Raw genomic sequence first — 20,588 nt, forward strand, 5'->3', positions numbered from 1 at the left:
TTGTGGAGAAGCATTCCTGCTCAAATCATGGATCTCCATCATGAGCCAACAGCTGGGCCATCTGGTTCCCCCTTCTGTGGTTCGCGGGGGCAAAACATCAACTCCAAGGCTTTTGCCTGCCACTGGCCTCTCTCAATGCGAGGATGAAATCAGGAGCCCTGTCCATGCTGTCCCAGTCCCTTTCCACAGAGCAATGTCTGTCTCTGCAATGGTCTCTGCCTGGCCCCATGTGGCCAGAGGTGATGTCAGGGCCTGCAGTGGAGTGCCTAACGCCTGATGGCATGTCTCCTCTGAACCCACCCTATTAGTCCAGTGGTAGGATCCTGGTCTTGGGTGCTGGGTTACAGGTCTGAGCCTAGCATCTGCCTTTTTAGGAGGGAGTTTTCTTGTTTTTACTTTTTCAGCGGAAGGGTGTATGTGGCTCAGAGCAGCAACAGATCCGTGTGGGCAGCACTTCTGCTGCCAGTCTGGCTCATGCTGGGAGGAAGGGTGGGTATCCTGTCTACCACATGGGACCCCTTCCTCTATGGGCTGGAAAGGGGGATGCTCTGGCCACATGCCTCGGTTGGGGCTGCGCTGTTGCTGGGTCTCTCCTCTCTGTTCAATGGCTCTCTGTGAAGGGGTGGGGGAGGGAAGTGGTGTCGCAGCACACTGGCCAAATCAGGCAGTGATTGGCTGCTCCTGCGTGCACCCCGCACAGGGACACTGTTGACTACCAGTAGTCCATAATGCTGAGGTTGCCATGTACTCCAGCATACTTGCTATGCCTTCTGTTCCTTGCAGAAGAGTGTGTATTGTTATTTTGCCCTGGAGAATGTCCACAGGCAATGCACCAGTGGTGGTGGCACTTCTCCATCAGCAGCTTGCTGCCACCGCTGCAGTGGCCCTCAGGATTGGGCTGTCAATGCAGATTTTGCATTTACACTGCAGATGTGGTAAATGCACCTTTGCTGTAACGTGTGAAAACTCCCTCAGCTACCTTGCAAACAGTATGGCGCCGATAATATGCACGCGGTTCCCTAATTATATCTGTGCAGCTCATGGGCTCCTATCAGAATACTAAAAATATCAGCGGACATATTTAATGACTTCATTTATAGCCCACCTTTCTCGCTGAGCAGCTATCTGTAATTGTTGGGGAGATGAGTTTTCAACTGCAAGACTTACTGAAGATTCAGGTAAGACAAGGAATATGAAGCCCAACCTCATTCACCGTTTTGTTAAGAGACTGAATCAAAATGTAGCAAGTCTGAAACTAACAATATAATAAAGTATACCAAAGACATTGACCCTGGCTTTTGTTTACGCCTTCACTGTGCTCATGAAAAAAATAAGCAAATTATGCCAATTACAACCACCCACATGCACCTTCTGCCACAGCTAAGATAGCAAAATAACCCTCTGCAAATGTAAGTCTGCCAGCAGGTGGTGCAGGTGGCTGCTGATGAGACACAGCAGCATCTGCTGGCCAGTTTACAGCACAACAGGCAAGTCTAATTATATTCTTATTTTCAGCGTGGTGCAGCACACCATGCGCTAAACAAGAGACAAATCCGCCCTCAGGCAACCCAAATTCTGCGCCAAGAAAAAAAATGAACCGTGTAAATGATACTGAGTAATTTGCACCTTTTCTCTTACTACGCATGATTTATTCTGCATTTTAAAACTGCTTTGCACAACTGTTCGTGAGAAGGGGGGTCAAAGAGATACATGAGGCACTCCCACCCCATCCCAGATCACAGGAAATCTGATTCTGTTCAGGATGCTAGATTCTGCATTCAGCACACGTTTTTTGTCCTCTTCCCCATCTATTCCTGGCTGAAGAATTGGGAAAGGGGCTGATGAAGCTACCTGGTTCCCTTCTTCACCTATTGAAGTGTCCTGCCCTCTTAAAGTTTCACAAGCACACACCAGAGTGCATCTATACTCATACAATTCAAATTCTGTGCTAAGGGGAAAAAACCCTGCATAAATTATGCATCCTTAATCTTCATATGCATACGTGTACCATATACCCAAGAGGGCAAAGCCTTTCCCATCCCAAGCCGAGCCAATTAAATCCCTGAATGAGCAGAAAGACAGCAGCTCCTTTGGTCCAACTAGCTTGCCTACAGAATCAAAAGGGCAGGTGCGCTTCCCTCAGTTCATCCAATCCCAGGATATGGTTGGAAGGCACAGGACGAAGCGGCCTCGCTGAAGCTACGCAGGTTGGGGTCTGGTCAGTGCCTGGACTGGAGACCTTCAGGGAACCCTATATATGCCATCTTGAATTCCATGATAGGAAAAGGTTGGGATATATAAGTGCAGTAAATAAAATAAAACTATCAATTTCATATGAACTTAGCTGAATATTTGTAATGGGTACAGACATATGATTTGTCCTGTGACTATCATTTTGTTTGTAGCGTACATTTTGCCCTGTGCGACTTCAACTTACAAAGTGAGAGGAAACTACCTTTCCCTCGTCAACTTTCTCCTTAGGTGTTCATTTATATTTTTTAAATCTCTGTGTCCCCAAGGGGGCGAATGTCAAAAACTTTCAGTTTAAACAACATTTAAAATAAAGTATATGTAAAATTCAATAAAGACATAGAAACATGTGAAACAGCAAAACCAGGGAGAGGTTATTGGGGTTATGCCAAACAAAACGAAAAAAAGTCTTCACCTGCTGACAGAACACAACAGTAGAGGGACATTACAAAATATCATAACCAAATGTTAAGCAGTTGCTCCCCTTTAAAATAATCATCCCCCTGGAATTCAGAGATTCAATGCCTCATCTCAGGAGACACATGCAACTTAGATTTTCTGCTGTGTCATTTCATATTCCCGTTATACCTATACCAATGAGTCTTGAAGAAAGTTAATTTTGAAATTTATGCTTTTAAAATTGGAAGCCTGAGAAGAGTTTTGAGATGAATAAAAAGAGGTTTTTCCAAAAAGCTGCATTTTGGCTGGGTTAGGAGTTTTATTTGGAAACTGACCCAATGAATCCCATACATCAGTAATCACGTTTGGAGGGCCTTAGCATAATATTGAGGGCAAAGACTCTAACACATGCTAAAGAATGCTGGACCCTTTGAAAACAGCACATGGGAGAAAACAGCACACTGGCAGCTCCTAGTTAAAGATGCCTTTACCTGAAGCAACCTGGAGTTGGCCCCAGTAGAAAAGAGGTCCAAATGTAATCCTTCCTAGCAACCCACAACCAAACAACTGCGGAGTCTGCTGGGTCCACTTACCAAAAGCCTTCCGGGGCTCCGTGAGCTTCATTGTAAAAGTGCGGCCCTTGGGCAAATCCTTGAGCATTTTGGCAACCTCGTAATGCCGGCAGCCGATGAGGCTCTGACCATTGATGGACTCGATCATGTCGCCGATGTTGATGACTTGAATCCGGTCGATAACACTTCCTTCCTTGATTCTCTGCCGGTAACAGATGGGAACAGTCACTCTGCCTACGCAAGCCTAGTCGCTTCCTGATCTAGGTTGCTCCCCAACTTGGGAGCTTCAAAAGGCAATTTGGCCATGAATGAGAGGATGAACTCTAGGGCAGTAGAGTCCATTCTCTTCCCAGGCCCTGGCCTACTTGCTCATTCCAGAATCATGACTCCTCTCCTGTATGACTGACAACTGCCAGCCTGCCTTCAGAGAAGGAACATGTGAGTGTGGGGTGGGAAGCAGGCCATGATACATCAGGTCAATGGCAGGATTATCCTTCTCTAGGATGCTTTTCTAATACCTGGCAATAAGTAAGGCATGCTTAGACCAGTCCATCAACCTCTCTATGAGTGTTTTGCCTCATTTACAGCTGAAGTGTGCCAGGACTCACTCCCTCGTAGCAAGAAAGTGAATTTGAATTATCAGTGGTCACATTTCGGTCCCACCAGCGTGGTGTAGCGGTTAACAGAAGTGGTTTGGAGCGGTGGACTCTCATCAGGAGAACCGGGTTCGATTCCCCACTCCTCCACATGAAGCCAGCTGGGTGACCTTGGGCTAGTCACAGTTCTATTAAGAGCTCTCTCAGCCCCACCTATCTCACAGGGTGTCTGTTGTGGGAGGGGAAGGGAAGGGGATTGTAAGCCAGTTTGATTCTGTCTTCTTGTTTCAGTCTTGGGATCCACCGCAAGGCTGATCTACAGCAAGAGCCTCCCTACCTCTCAGAAAAGGCCATGCAGGAAAGCAAGGTTTTTCATCCTCACGAGCAAAACAGTCAAAAGCTTTCAGAGATGCGGTTGCAAGGACATGATTCAAAAATCACAGGCATTATGTCGCATGTCCCACTCTGCTCTGGTGCTAACCCTGCAACACCTCCTTGGGATCTGATGAATCATAATTATATTTCTGTTTCTAATTTACTCACTGTGGAGGCAAACAGCAGCCCAACCAGTCCGGCATCCTGTTTCCTGCAGGAGCAGTTCTCAAATACCTTGCAAAGAGGCCTAAGCCACGCCACACCCCACCAGGCAAACTTGTACTCCTGGAAACAGCCCAGGGAAAACAGCAACACTTCTGAATCAAAGAGCCTGTCCCGTCAAGCCCTGTGAACCAAAGCTTTCACCAATGCCTCCTGAAGCCACGGCAGATGCTAAACACCTGAATCTCCCTCCTGCTTAACCCATGCTTCCCAAGCAAATGGCCTATAATCTGTGCTAGGAAAGTAGCATTCCTTTTCTTTGGATAAAAGACTTATTTCTGTGGGGTTTTGACTATAACAATGAAGCAATTACTAGGACAATGGAGTGTTAAAAGTGTGTGTGTTTTCGTACTGCAATTTGGAGAGCGTGGTATAATCACGGTGTGAATTAAGCATGCAGAAGGTGTACACAGTTCCTGATACCAAGAATCCACCAGGAAATGTAGCCTGCTGAAATGAAGTAGAAAAGGAGGAGATCAGAAGCACAGAGACGTTTACCGAGAACCAAGTTTCACTTCTGTTAAAACCAAAGCTATGAGTGTTGGTTTGGAGAGCTTTCAGAGATTGTTTTACTGGGTCTGGGTTTGCCTAGCAATGGGGAATACTGTTCTACAGCGCTTTGTGGCGAGGACAGCAAAGCATTTGGTTAAACAATAAACACTGCAGTGTTGTTGTTTTCAAGGCCAGGACACGTCCCTTGTATCATCCTGGGACAATGCACAGTCACTTCCTATAGGACAGAGAGGCAGATGAACCCTCGGAGATGTATAGCAGCTATTAACTGCATTGTAAGTGTGCAGTGACAATTCTGTCACATGAAGGCTTCCTTCTCCATCCCAAGGTAACATGCTAGTTCTCCCACTACTACCCAAGCAGTAATACCACACCTCCCTGAAAAGCACTGATTTTACTATTCCTAGGAGCCTCTGACAGAAATAGAAACATTTAATGCCAATCCAAGGCAGACGCACAACTTATTTCCACTACAAGAGCATGCATGGGCATGCCTAAGAACACTGCCTCGTGTTTCTCACTTGTGTGCGTGCAAGGTGCCGTCAAGTCACAGCTGACTCATGGCGACCTCAGCAAGGGGCTTTCAAGGCAAGTCAGAAGCAGAGGTTGTTTGCCGTTGCCTCCCCCTGCAGAAGTCTGCCTTGGTGGTCTCCCTTCCAAGTACTGACCCTGCTTAGCTTCCGAGATCTGATGAGATCGGGATATACCATGCTGCCTTCCTTCCCATCATTTCTAACTTAGGGGACATGAAATTTAGTATCCTTTGTGGGACCATGTCATGGCTGACCACAAGAACAGCCATGCCGGATCAGGCCAGTGAGCCACATAGGGTGGCATCCCATTCCAAGGTGGGGACAACCAGGTGCCCCCAGAAGGCCTACAAGCAGGGCATGAAGGCTAAAATCTTTCCCTGCTGCTGCCCCCCCTCACTGCTACTCAGAGTTATTGCCTCTGAACAAGGAGGCTCCATTTAGTCACTGTAGCCACTGACAGGCCGATTCTGTCTCTCACTGAAATGCAGCCTCCCCTTCTATTACACTAGGTATGTGCAGGATGAATGCTGCAGCTCTATGTCCTTGTTACTGCTCAGAACCAAGGAAGGAAAAAAAACAGTGTGTCACTGTTTTCAAGAATGCAGCTAGCTAATTCTTAGCTTATGCAGCAACTGTACCAAAAGATCATTATAGCAAGGCTCCAAAGACGATTAAGGCCTGCTCAATGGGCATAGCTGTTCTGTTAGCCTGAGGCTTTCCACTAAAGCAGAATCTAAGACTTCCTAGAGAATGCCAAGAGTTTCATTTCATTGTCTGACGTAAGAAAAAGTTTCCAGCACTCCTGTTTACTTATGACACTAGTATCTGAAAAGGGGCAGGCATATGTTGTCAGGTAGACCGGCCTCTAGAAGTTGTACAGATTCATTTCATACTGCCTGGCATTCTTCCCGTCTCTTAGCTCTATGACCACCCCACCCCAAAACAATCCGTGATGGGATGGGCAATTGGTGAACAAGCACGCACAGGCTCTTTGCTGCAGCCCTCAGGCCTCCGCCAGAATCCTAGGAAATTCCCGGCTTTTTAAAAAAACCAAGCGAAACTTTAACTCTCCTGGCTTTAGTTATGTTTGAATATCTGCTTCAGTTCTCAGCACCAAGCAAACTGTCCATCACTGATCTTATTTTCCAGCCTTCTCCCAATAAGAAAATGGAATAAATATTCCTGATTGTACCCCCTTCCCCGGTCAAATTCTGCTTTCAAGCCCGAAAAATAACCACCTCTCTTTTGTTAACTTTATTGTTTATTCCAAAATGCAGGATTGGGAGGGAGCTTGTCAGGCTTCAGACAGCACTGCAAGATTTTTGATTCCCCACTCCTCCACATGAGCAGCGGAGGCTAATCTGGTGAATTGGATTTGTTTCCCCGCTCCTACTCACAAAGCCAGCTGGGTGACCTTGGGCTAGTCACAGCTCTCTCAGCCCCACCTACCTCACAGGGTGTCTGTTGTGGGGAGGGGAAGGTTATTGTAAGCCGGTTTGAGTCTCCCTTAAGTGGTAGAGAAAGTCGGCATAAAAAAAAATCAACTCCTCTTCTTCTTCAAGATCATTTTATTTGCCAGGGCTTTTAATGGTGTACCTAGACCCCAAGTATTTATAGGGGCGAAGGGAGTTATTTGGAGTTTTATAGCATGTGTTTTAAATGGTGCTCTTTCAATTTTTAATTTGTAATCCACCTTGAGCCATGATGAATGGCAGGACATGAATATTTTAATTAATAAATAAGTACTTGGGAATTTTAATTCAAAGTTCAAAGAACAACCCAGCTGGATCAGTCCAAGGCTCACAAAAAGCTCTTGCTTTGTAAGTCTTTGGGGGTTACCGCACTTTGTATTCCCAGCAATGTATTAAGAGTTTGAAAATGTTGTAAAAAACATCGCTTTAAAAGGGTTTTTGGATACACAGCATATGAATGGTTGGAAGACGTCTTCACAGCTAAAGCCAAACAAAGTGCGAACAGTATTTTTTATAACGTTTTCAAACTCTTAATACATTGCTGGGAATAAAAGTGCGGTAACAGCCTTTAAGGTACCACTGGACCTCTGTTTTTTATTTCGCTACGAAAGAGCAACATTGGGTACCCCTCTGGAATTAATCTAGTCTCTCCTCCTGGATTCAACAGTGCTTTGCCAGATGCTTTTGGGAAGAAAGCAGCGCATGAAGGTGGCAATCTTACCCCACTCTATGTCCACAGAATCTGGTATTCAGAAGTATGCTGCTTTGGAATCCAAAGGTTTCATTTACCCACCCTCAATGACAGAAGGAGATAAATTTCTTGCTATTATTCACTTCCTCCACAGTATTCATAACTCTACTAACCTTTAGTATATTTTGATTTTAAAAACCCCAAACACTTTTGAGATCAGTAGATTTGCTAGGGCTTTCCTCTTTCGACCACCCACAGTGCCATCCTAAGCCGAATCACACCCTTCTAAGCCACTGCCTTCAATGTATTTAGAAGGGTACAACTCAGTTCAGGACTGCACTGCAAGAGAAGGTTTGACCTGGTCATACTACTTTGTATATAGGAAATACAGAATAATGCCATGCAATCATTCAGTACAGGAACACCATCTCATCAGACAGTAGGCAGGACAAAGCAAAGAATATACCATACGTGGGCCCAAGCTACCCACTTCTTCTAAAGATCGCTCTCTCCCCCCAAAACGTTCAGGACGGTCAAGAAGTCCTACAGGGAATGAGGAAGAAGAGTTGGTTTTTATATACCTACTTTCTCTACCACTTAAGGGAGAATCAAACCATCTTACAATCACCTTCCCTTCCTCTCCCCACAACAGACACCTTGTGAGGTAGGTGGGGTTGAGTTCTGAGACAGCCATGACTAGCCCAAAGTCACCCAGCTGGCTTCATGCGGAAGAGTGGGGAAACAAACCCGGTTCACCAGATGAGCGTCTGCTGCTCATGTGGAGGAGTGGGGAATCAAACCCGGTTCTCCAGATTAGAGTCCACTGCTCCAAATCACCACTCTTAACCACTACACCACGCTGGCTCTCATTAGCAACACCAGTGTCAGGGTCTGGTAGCCTACGACATCTTCCATAGGCCCACTACTATCAATAAGCCACCTCTACTGTGAACCAGCTCTGGGTAGCAGCTGCACCCTTTCCCCATTCAGAACCAGGACCTCCTCAAAAGACTGAGCCACCCAGCCTCATCAACCCTTTTTTCTCCCTCCCCATCAGCTATTCTAGGAAAGCAATATGAACTTGCAGTTTCTCCTCCTGCACATGGGCTGAATGAGCACCTGCCACTGGATTCTGCCAGCCACATTGCTCTCCACCATGAGCAGCCCCTGTTTCTCTGTTCTCCTCTTGAGCAGCAGCCCCCTGCCATTGCTGCCCCCCCCCCATTTTGGAAGTGGAAGGGAAGTTGGCTATTGGTAACAGGAAGCAGCAGCTGACAGTGCTGATGTCCCCTTTGCTTACTCCAGGTAGTTTACAGGAAGGATGCCAAAGAGGGAAACGTGGCCAGGAGGGTTGGAGACAATCACTCTACAGATCGGGGGTGGGGAGTCTATGTGTGTGAAATAACAGAATATGCAAGCAGTAGAGGGTGACTCCGCAGCAGCAAATGGCACACATGGGGGGGGGTTGCACCAGAAGATGAGAATTCCATAGGAGAGGGCCCCAAAATACCTTGATAAAAGCATAGCCGGCACCATTGTCTGTGATAGTCAAGCCCAGCGCCTCCTCAGACTTGAACACCTCAACCTCTTTCCTCTGGCCCTTTATGTGAGCAAAGATGAAATCTTCCAGGCCAATTTGGCCACCCAAAAGCTTGTCCATGTCCACTTTATGGGTATTTAATGTGCAAAACATCACCTAGGAAGTAGCAAGAAAGAAGTGTGAGAACCTGACGTTAGGCATTTCCTAACTGCTCTCCCAGATAATACCTACCTGGAGCGCATAGCCGGTTGCCCCTCAGTACCTGACTGCTTTTGGCAACCAGCCTCAAGTTTAAATCCTCAAGTATTTCCCAAAACATAAGAAGTTCATCACCACAAACCCATCCACAGTGTGGTACCCCCTCCATGGAGCCTGTAATTACACACACCTTCCTTGGAACTGAGTGCACGCCATCTGGAAAAAGCAAGTTCTGCGCTTACCTCGAGTGGTGAGATTTTGAAGGCTTCAGCAATTTTGCTATACAATTCCTTAACATTGGTAAAGCCTTCGATCCGGCCAGTGGGACTGCCATGGGCCAGCTGAGTATGAAAAACAAGGCGGGGGCGGAGGTTGGCCGGTGGTGGGGGAAGGCCAGGCTGAAGAGTGGCCACACCGCTGACACCGCCAACCCCCACCACACCCAGGCCGCTCCGAATGGGCTCGGCCTCCTCATTCTCCACCAGTGGTGGGGCCTTCTTTCGACGGCCTAGTCCAAGCGGCATGAGGGAGATGCAGCCAGGTAGCTGGGAAGGTCAGTCAGCTGAGATAGGGACCTGGAGGCAGAAGGGTCACAGGTGGAAATTTAGTAGGACATTCAAGATGAAAAACAAGCTACAAGATAAATGAAAAGGATAGGCAGGCTTTGGAAGGGACATTTATTTCACTTCTAGGAAGGTCTTTTGAATATGATGCCTAGGTAAAGGAAGAGAGGAACATGAGATAGAAAGGGCTATAGAATTTCTTATCAGGAGAAAACACCAGTTCTGTGTCCAGAGCAACAGGTCAGAATGACATGAGCAGACATGTACAGCAGTGCAAATAAGCCAACCATTTTTTTATAGACCAGCCAGTTTGCTCACAAATATCTACTGCAGCCCTTTGAGATATATCAATAGTCTGAAAGGGTAACAGGGGGAAGGGGAAGACAGCATACCTAGGAAAGCAAAAGTCAAGCCACCACGGCCTTGACCAGGAAGCACATGTGTGCAAATAGTACAAACTATATACTTAGGGATCACAGCCACCTGCATTTCAACGTATTGCAGGCAAAACCCCACAATAATGGCCCTTTACCTACTGACCCTAGAAAGGAGGATCCCTGAGCATTTATCACAAAACTCTAACATTTCTGCTGATTAAACGTATTCCTCCACCAGCCTGTGAGAACACACAAGTGAGAAAGTACAGGCACGGCAGGCACCTTTCCAGCTAGGGAGCCTCCGATGCCTCCATTCAGGAATCAGGGTGGAACATGCCCTTGCAAGCCAGTTCAGAGCAGAGAAACTGGCTACAGGGTGTTCCCTACAGGGTGGGACAGCCAGGGAACTCAGCCAAGCCTTGTGACTGCTCTATAATGCAGCATACATAGTCTAAGCCAAACAATAGGGAAATGCACTCCACGGTGCAAAATGTTCCTTATCCAGGAAAATGCCCCCTGTCCAATCATGTTTTTCAAACTCAGATTTGGTCTTGTTTCGTGCTGCGTTTGCACTCATCCTGCCCTGTCATCTCTGATTACCAAACAGCCTTGCACTACTTGCTCCCAGACACAGAGACCAAGATCACACCCCCAACTCACTTTAGCCAACCGAAACCCTGATTTAATGCTATTCTGATCTTGGTTCCTGTCTCAAACACCTGTTCAGAATGACACTATCACTCCTTCAGAAATCTCAGTCCATCAAGACTGAAACATTTAAAAGCCTTGGTATTCGCTTCACTGGATTTAAATCTGTCTAGACAGCAGACATACAGGGGAAAATGCTGACAGGTGCCGCCGAAAAAGAAACTCAGGAGTTGAAGATGTTATCATTTTATAGGACCAGAATATTTTAACTAAAAGCAGTGTATTTAAAGCTATAACCTTTACTTGTGTAATGATTCACATTGAGGGACCAATACAACAATCCGGTAAATCACTTAATATTTCAAAGTCTGGTTTTGGGAAGGACCAGATATTTTAACCATATGCTCTACAACTTCTTTGTGTAGCCATCCACTTACTGTTGTTGACGTTTCATTGTGATTTAAGGATTTCTCAGCCAGTTGCTTGAAAGTGCCATTCCAAGTAGAGCTACACCCTTCCAAGTCAACTGAAGTCAGTGGAGTTAGAAGGACGTAATTCTACTTAGGATGCCATTGTTAGGTAGGCATCAAATGCTAAGATCCAGATAACTGCAGTTCTTGAATGGACTTCCCTCTTGAATTCTTTGTATTAAGACAGCAATTACTTTATTTCTAAACAATTGGAAGGATGTTTGCCAAGCCTCTTTGTAAGCCCTTCAATGAAGATAACTGTGAATTCACAAGCTATGCTTGCATACCCCACCATCTGGTGATAAACACCTCCGCCTGTCACATTTGAATCCTCTATGCATGTTTACAAAGAAGTCCCACTGATTTCAAGACAATTTACTCCCAAATTAAGTGTATTATGACTGCAGCCTAAATTTTTAATCCTGTTTTTCCTTTCATGTGTACCCCACCGCCAGCAGTTCTCTTAAAATTTGGAGCAGCCCCACTGGCTGTTGGTACTATTTAACATTTAGTCAGTCTATGCTAGACACTAAATAGTTCTGCTATAGGAAGCACTTCCTCCACAGATATTTATAATGTAAGTAAAATTAAAAGGGAAAAGTGAAGAAATATAGTCGGGTTTGCTAAAATGGCAACAAGATATGGGGTAACTCATGTATTACTTCAGCATGTTTATTTATTTAAATATTTATACTCTGCTTTTCTCACCTATTGGGGCAAGGAACGTATGTCTCTGTCCCCTCCTCCCTTTTATCTGTTGTATTGTGTGTGTGTAAAGTGCTGTCAAGTCGCAGCCGACATATGGCAACCTCTTATGGGGTTTTCAAGGCAAGAGACGAACAGAGGTGGTTTGCCAGTGCCTTCCTCTGCATAGCGACCCCGGTATTCCTTGGTGGTCTCCCATCCAAATACTAACCAGGGCTGACCCTGCTTAGCTTCTGATATCTGACGAGATCGGGCTGTACCATGCTGCCTTCCCATCTGTTTTATTAACAAGGACAAAATGGGGAGACAGTATTGTTTTAAAATGTCTTGTAAAGAACATTTCCAGGCATTTTTCAAAATGCCATTTTCTATTTTTGCAACCAAACACGTTTAATTGTGATCCATAATTACCCACAAATCCTGATCAGCAGAGCTACAGCCTGGATAGCCTAGTTATTCCTTCTAATGCCTTAAGTACATTATAACAAACAGTGGCTATTTCCCAGACTAGTAAAACATGTGAGCTTGCATATTGACTTCACCAACATTATCATTATAATGGAGGGGATATGTGAGAAACATTTTAGGACACCAATTAAACTATTTACTTTGATGAATGAACATTTAAAAAGTGAAAATGGGTAGGAACGTCATCAGGGCTGTTTGCAGCCTCTGGTCCCTAAATTCTGTGAGAGAAAATAACAAATGACACCACACACTACAGTGAGAGCAGTTTCCTGCCTCAGGAACTTATGACCAGCGACCTCAAATTGATAAGTTAATGGGGGGGGGGGTGTCTCTAGACATCAGATGGGAACAATGTGGGAACAAAACAAGCAGAGCTAACAGATAAGGTGAGTTATTTTGTACATGTTTGAACAGACTGGGCAGCCTGAATTTCATCAGTAATTATACCAAGAGCTCAGTATAGTCTGTAACGGTAGCCATACACTGTTACCAGGACAAAGCTGAATTTCCCAATGCTGGCTTGTTTTACAGAAGTACACTGCCTCCAAGATTTTCAAAGTTTCAAATACTTTGGAATGTTTGCGAGGAATGGAAAGAGAATAGTGAACACTGGGTTTAAACAACCGGCAGGAAGAATCAGCGTATGCACAGGGTTAGGAACAACCGTGCAACGGCTTTAATGCTCGTCCTCCCGACTGTGTGAAGCCTCTTTTTGAGCTGAACCTTCCTGGAAACACCTTCATGCATTTGCAAAGTTATCTCAGTTAACTACCAGGACTAGGAACTGAGAAATCTCACCTTTGGGGGTTGAACACACAGACTGGTAAAGCATTATATTCCATACCCGTGCACCGAACTGAACTGTCAGATTTAACATGGTTATGACTATAGGTTAGGCCTGCCTGCCATCACCTAGGTGTATACTAAGTATATGTCCCACCCCATTCTTCTGCCAAAACAGCTTGTCGTTAGGAGTGGGAAGTCGCTTACGTGTGTGTTCCTTGTGCTTTAATGTAGGAAACCTTACAGTACCTTTGATGTAAAGGCCGAAATGAAGCAATCCTGTTGTTTCAATATCCATGATACCTGGATCTTTTTCTCTAGCTTTTTACAAACATGGAGCCCAAGTCCATCAATTACAGCAAAACAAAAAAAAATCCTCTTATAAGCCCAGCCGCTGCTTCCACACAGCTAAACATGATCCCACAAAACAACAGAGAAAGGTACAACTTTTAATTTCAGCGGACGTACGGGTGGAGAGGAGAACTGGGAGTTCTACAGCTATCAGAACAGTCACACGATGTAAGAGATAGACTGAAGCATTAACACACACCGTGTGTATGCTGTGTTTCCCAGTCACTTCAGAGCGGGCCAGAGAGACATTAAAAGCAACTCATAAGGACAGGAAAATGAGTTCTCTCAGTTAATGGACATTTGGGTTTTACTATCAGGTTATCCTCTCTTCGTGCCTCTATTTGTGCGTTACAATCAAAGGAAATAAGGTCAACGTCATCAGTAGTGAAACTGACCCTCCCATTTATAATGAGAATGCAAAGGTTACCTACCAGCAGTATCTCTAGCCTGCTGGCACTGGAAACAAGGAGAGATAGAAGAGACACAGGGCAAAAACGCATGGGAGGTTTTGCCTTGGATTTGCCACTCTTTAGATGCACATTTTTCCCCAGCCAAAGTCTCAAAACACAAAAATAAGCCCCCATGCAGAGTTTTGAGAATTCAGACGGGGAAAATGTGCACCTAGAGAGCTGCAAGTCCAAGGCAAAACCTCCCGTGCGTTTTCGCCCACAGTCTCAGTACACTCTGAACAAGGGAGTCGTCAAAGTGACATCCGCCGGCTTATAGAAAGCTCCTGTGAGGAGTTTGACCCCCTCACTCTCCAAGCCTATAGAGGGAGAATTCAACTCACATTTCACCCATCTTTGACATCTGGGATCAGAGGAACTGAACACTCCTTTCCTAGGGGGAGGGCCAGGTAGAAACTCGAAGTACGTTCAAGCAAAACTGCCACTTAGTTACAGTTCAGTACACCATCAAAGAACCCAGGGATCCGGCCTCCCCGCTTGAATTTCGACCCCCCCCTTCCAAATTATTATCTCGGGGATAAGGCGCCTTCACACGTATTTTGTCTCCTGGCAACCCCGGCTGGGCTCTCTACATGTGCAAACAGGCAGGAAGCCTGCTTCTGCAGGGGTGGGGGTGGGGAGGGAGCGCTGGAGGACAGGACTCCCCGGTTCTTCTTCCCCTCCTGGCTCAGCCTCACTCAAAACTTCTTTAATCTCCCTTCTATATTCAGTATCCCCCCCCACCAGGAAGAGACCCTCCGACACTCCCCCCCCCCAATTAACAACACATATCCCCCCCCCCCTCGTCTTACCCTCGTTCGTTTCCTCGCCGGGCCCGTCCCTCAGCCAAACTACAAGCCGAGCGCAGCCAGGCCCGTCCCTCAGACGCAGGCGGGGGCACCCAGCCGCGCCTACTAACCAATCAGAGTACGCTTCGCGTAGCCCCCTGACCAATCGCAGCCTGTTTCTGCGAAGGCGGGACACTCCGGGCCTTTCCTATCAAGCTCGCCGACTCTATCTAAGGGGCAGCGGCGGCGCGGGACGCGGCGCAGAAATCACGGGAGACGGAGTGGACCATTTTCTTGGAGGAGGAGGGGGGTTGGAAAGTGCCACCTGGGAATCGCTGTGGGGACCACGCTTCGTACGTACGGCGAACCCCGTGCAGTGAACTCGCCCTCCAATCGGCGTTGTTGTGCGCGTGTCTGTCGCCTCACAGCCTTCCAGTGGCCGGGTGGTGTCATTACATGTTCCTGGAGCCAATCGTAGGGCCACGAGCCAGGCGTGGTCTTAGCTGGAGGCAGAAAACTGGCTGGTGGGAGGGGAGGGTTTTTCGGTGCCTGGCGCTTGTCTGCAACAGCAGAATACGACGGAAAGGGAGAATTTGTATACATTTTTTCTTCAACCTTACAGGCCCACCAGAAAGGCGTGGTTCGTCTCAGTTTTGATTGGGCAGGCTTGTGCTTTTCTATCACCAGCCTTCGTGTCCGCTTGCAGAATAAGCACTTTTACGTCCGAATGTGTAGCTTCGCCCAGCTTTCAGTCCCTCACGGGTCACGCAGTTGCTGGTGGTTGAAAACCCTAGGGGACTGCCCATTGGAAACAATAGGAGAGGCCTGAAAGGCCATTTCCCCATCAGATATCATGGGAGCCAGGAATGCCAACTGACTTGCATGGGCTCCATTGAAATACATTACAGCACACAAAGGTTGCAATGAAGACTCCTGATTCCAGCCCCAGGGGTCGTCATTCGATGCTGAGGGCTGCCAGTCCAGTTCTAGAGCGCTGAATCCAGTCCCAGGGACCATCATTCCACTCTGGGGCTGTCAATCCAGTCCCAGAGCTGTTTATCTGGGCCTAGGGACCCTCATTCTACTCTGGGACCTGTCATTGCAGTCCCAGGGACCTTCGTTGGCTGTCATTCCAGACCCAGGGCAGGTTTCTCAAAATGCATTCCACATTTTCATTTTAACTTTTGATTGCTGTAAAGTATTTCAAAGGAGTCTATGTAAGTCAATTGGCATTCCTGGCTCCCATTATATCCAATGGGCTTTCAGGACTCTCCCATTGTTTCCAATGGACATTCCTGTCACTGGTTTTAGTACATCCCCTGAGCCAGCTGCCATTTCAAGGGGCTTTCCAATACATCCACCTAAAATATATAATATAGTTCCCAGGGGACTATATTCTGTTGCAGGGGTTATCTGGGCATTACACCTGTAACTTATGAGGTTGGAAGCAAGGCTCACGCTGAGCTTGAAGTTTTCCCCAGGCTCGTTTGCCTGTGTTTCTCATTGGACTATGGACTATAGTTGCCCAATCACAGACTTGGGGGGCATGGCTCTGGGTGGTAGGGATTGGCATATAAGTCGGGGTGTTGCGCTGTTCAGGTTGCGTGCCAGTTCAGTTCGTGAATAAAGCGGTGGTTGTTGGAACTCTGTCTCCAGTCCAGCCTCGTGTATCACCCACGCATACATAAAAATTCCTTGGCTACAACATATTTAATACAAAGCCCATTTACTTAGTTCTACTCCTTACTCCAGGCTAACCTGATCTCATAAGCTAAACATGGTCAGCCTTGTTTAGTACTTGGATGGAAGACCACCAAGGAAGGCTATGGTTGCTATGCAGAGGCAAGCAATTGGAAGCCACCTCTGAAAGGCTCTTGCCTTGAAAACCCTACAGGGTCACAATAAGTTAGCTGTGATTTGGTGGTGGTGGTGGTGGGGTGTCCTGCTGAACAGTCTCACTCCTAAGAAATCCTGCCTTGGATTTCATTAATTTCTCTGCTTGGTTATGAAGCTGAAACCATTTCCGAAATGCTTAATTTGGTTAATTTCTTGGAAAGTACTTCAGCCAGAGAGAGCAACAATCCCACTATCACAGTTTTAATGGATCTGATACATATGCCCACCATGGAACATAGAACTGGGGCATAAAGTAAACTGAATTCGGCCTCTGAAACCGATTTCAGGCTAGTAGAACAAAAGGTGTTCATTGGTCCCCTTTCCCGTTTAGCAGACGAATCTGTGCTGAAAAGGTGGGGAGTCAGAAGCCAATCTAACAAAGCTACTGGAGCTGTAGAATGATTTATGAAAAGCAATGAGTTCCTTTACTCATTTGGTACTTGACTACAACCTAGACTTATAAGGTGTACATAACTCTGAATTGACAGGCGGAATGGTTGCTAATACTAGTTTTATGGGACTTTCCACTTAAATGGGCATCCCGGGGGCATTTAACATTAATACAAAGGAATATTTCATATAATTTTTATGTTATATATTTTATATAAATGTTAATGGCATATAGGACATCTTTTGGAAGTGCTTTAATTAAAACTTTATTGCCTAACAAGCATTGTGACCTCATCACAACTTGCTGCTTCCTATTTGACACAGAACTCACACAACTGCCCCACCTCTTTTCCTCTGTTACTCCATCTTACTCACCTGGGATGAAGACTGAAGACAAGGCCATCTTTTTAAATTTTAGTAGCTTCCCTTTGGGCTTATTTTGTACCACGCAAGTAACACTTGCTTTTTCTGAATCATGAGTTTTAAAAATTATACAACTTTTTTCATTGGAAAAGTGAGAACACTGAGGGAAAAAAAAGCTAAAAAGGGGACGGCTTGTCTGTGCACAGGCATAGCTACAGCAACTCAAGAGCTTCCTTGGAATACAGAATAAAAATAACACTCAGGTATATTCTGTTAAGAGTGGGTTTAAGTGAGTTAGGTAAAGTTGACTCAACAGGGAATAATCTAATAATATATTCTGTTTAGCTGTATGAGCTTTTCATACTACAGCGTCTTCACAGGAACACAGGTAGGTTGACTGAAAACATGGAAGCCTCACTCTGTAATAGGTAGGGAGACATAACTGCTGTGTGAAGTTATTACCCACATTCCTACTGCTTCAAGGGAATTGGAGAGATGAAAATAAAGAATCATAGCAGAAACAGATGGTGAAAAGTGGCTTTTGGCCTACTTATCCATTCAAGTAAGTACAGTATTTTCATTCATCTTAGTTAAAACACAGATATTTAGGCTAAGTAGGTATTATTAGGCGATTTCTACAGCTGCAGTTTTTCCCTTGTAGCAGTACAGAAGATATAAGCTGGACTACAGGGCTCTTCTATCACTATGAATAAGAACTTATGTTGCAGCGTTCCACCTCACTCACATTTGTCTATACTAGAAACTAATATTTATTTTGGAACCCAATTACTCCAGAGTTTTGGACACTTTAATCTCTCCTGCAGCAGGTGCTGAAAATCTTTTTCCAAAGGCCTGAAACTGAAACCATCTAAATTTAGCATAAAATCTCTATAAGTTATAGGAAGGTGGCACAGAGTCACCATTCTAAGTATTCTGGTTACATATAGCTGAATGTACACAAACTGTACATTAAACATTGGTGGTGATTCATAAAGGGATTAGGCCTACACCAACCATTTTTCTTGCTGATTTCAAATATGTATAATACTCCCTGCTGAGATATATCTTACAACAGCCTCATTGAATCACTAATTGTGGCAAGTTATTTCTTTAGCATTCTGTGTATCTGCATTTCCCCCCAAGCATACTGTACCTCACGTATCCCACATTTGTGAATGGAGTGGGATATCCTGTCTTCCCATAAAGGATACAGGATGCTCATGAACAGCATAGGAAGGAAAGTGGGGGTCTACTTTTGAAGCAGGAATTAGCAGAAGCCCTATCATAGGAAATAGATAATAAAAGCGTACCTACAGCCAGTAACACCACAATTGAATATGTGCCCTCGTTCCATCTTTAAAGGACCATGTACCAGTACCCTTTAAAACATGGCAAAAGTTCTACAAGATACTTCAGCAAGAGGATATAACACCTAACCCCCATATTGCGCATGCCTGCACTTACACATAATTGTGTACAGGTACAGAAACTGACAACCAATTGCAGCTTCCTAGTGAGGTGAATTTCAAACAGGCTGCTATAGGGAGGGGCTCTTTGGATATAGAAATGGCAGCCCATCACTTTAAGAGCTGAGGCTGCTTCAAGTGGGTCACAGACCATGAGAGAGAATAAGCCCTGGTAGTGATAATTTATGCCAAGCTGGAGAAGAACAGCTTTTGCTAAAATGTTCTAATTGGTGTGTGAATTCCAGTTTACTAACCGCATCATAGGGCTGCTTGCAGTACAGCTTCCTACAATAGCACCCACACAGGCAGGAAATTCTATGCACACAAGACACATATGAAAAGCACATACATCTATTTCACTGTATGCACATGCAATAGTAAGCCACAACTGGCCCCAGATTCCAGGTACATACATCCATGCAGCAAAATACATAGGTACATTTGTTACACAGGATGAGCAACATATAGTTGGCACAATTTTTTTTACAAAGAATGAGCATCACAGTGCCCATTAGAGTACAATTTTATATTTTTCATATGGCCAAAATAGTTGTTCATGTCAGTTTCCCCCACATGTCCAATGCTCTTGTGCAAATCCTACTGCCCTCTTCCCTACACTACTTATTTCTTCTGTGCATGAACGGCAGTGGGCTGGAATGACATTTAAGAAAGGTGTGTGTTATCCATCGGATCCCTAGCTGTCTCCAAATACAGGATCAGGCTAGCCTAGTCTGGGAAGTTTTATGAGCGCAAGTAGGTAATTACCTACACCAGTTTGCCTGTGGTAATTGCATTTTATAAAAGAAGCAACTGCTCCAAGTTAGCCAAGAAAGATTATTATTGCTCTGGCTCTGATCTGTGAAGCTATAGACCTGATACTTTCATTAGGATGGCTGTCATTGTGCTAAGGAATCTTCAGCCAGACTAATGAGTCAATTTTCTTCCACAAGCCTAACAACATCATGGGCTATTGCCAGAGGATAGGTAGAGAGGAACCCACTGATTAAGAGCTGGTTGAGCATATCAATTAAGATGATGAGCCAGGGAGTTCCTGGTTTAAATCTCACCTCAGCCATGAGCACCTTAGAGGATTTTTTTAGGTAAACCAGTATTCTCTTAACTGAACTTGCCTGCAATGTGCAACTACTCCTCATTTACCTTACACGGCCATTGTAAAAAGATACTAAGACTTATCTGTGAAAGGCACTAAAAGCTCCCAATGCTCCATCTAGCTGTCAGCTGGACAGCTGTTTTATGTACAAACCCACAAGTCATGAAAAATGTACAGGAGAAAGAGGCTCAGAGAAGTACATGAAACAAACAGAAAAATTATAATGGTGATAAGGATTAGCTTGGATACTCAAGGAAGTCCCAACAAGTGGATGTACACACATTTGTAACTTGCTCACTTTCTGCTCCTCGAGATGACCTTGAGAAAATATCAGAGGATGGCTAGGTCTGAACAGACTTATATATACAGTAATAGTTTCTACAGCAATTTATATCACATGGC

At 45.3% G+C, this 20,588-nt stretch overlaps 1 protein-coding gene across 1 annotated transcript in view; it reads right to left on the reverse strand.

Moving 5' to 3' along the window:
• The window catches only part of GIPC1 (GIPC PDZ domain containing family member 1), a 33,198-nt gene extending 18,124 nt beyond the window's left edge, over positions 1 to 15,074 (reverse strand). Inside the window, exons 1-4 of the mRNA XM_056857488.1 lie at positions 14,985 to 15,074; positions 9,604 to 9,936; positions 9,134 to 9,319; positions 3,243 to 3,423 (exon numbers count right to left, since the gene is read on the reverse strand). Coding sequence (XP_056713466.1) covers positions 3,243 to 3,423; positions 9,134 to 9,319; positions 9,604 to 9,885 — 649 coding nt within the window. The 5' untranslated portion in view covers positions 9,886 to 9,936; positions 14,985 to 15,074. The remainder of the gene's footprint in view (positions 1 to 3,242; positions 3,424 to 9,133; positions 9,320 to 9,603; positions 9,937 to 14,984) is intronic.
• Positions 15,075 to 20,588: the final 5,514 nt, after the last annotated feature.

Source organism: Euleptes europaea, chromosome 1 (assembly GCF_029931775.1).
Source record: "Euleptes europaea isolate rEulEur1 chromosome 1, rEulEur1.hap1, whole genome shotgun sequence".
Lineage (NCBI taxonomy): Eukaryota > Metazoa > Chordata > Lepidosauria > Squamata > Sphaerodactylidae > Euleptes > Euleptes europaea.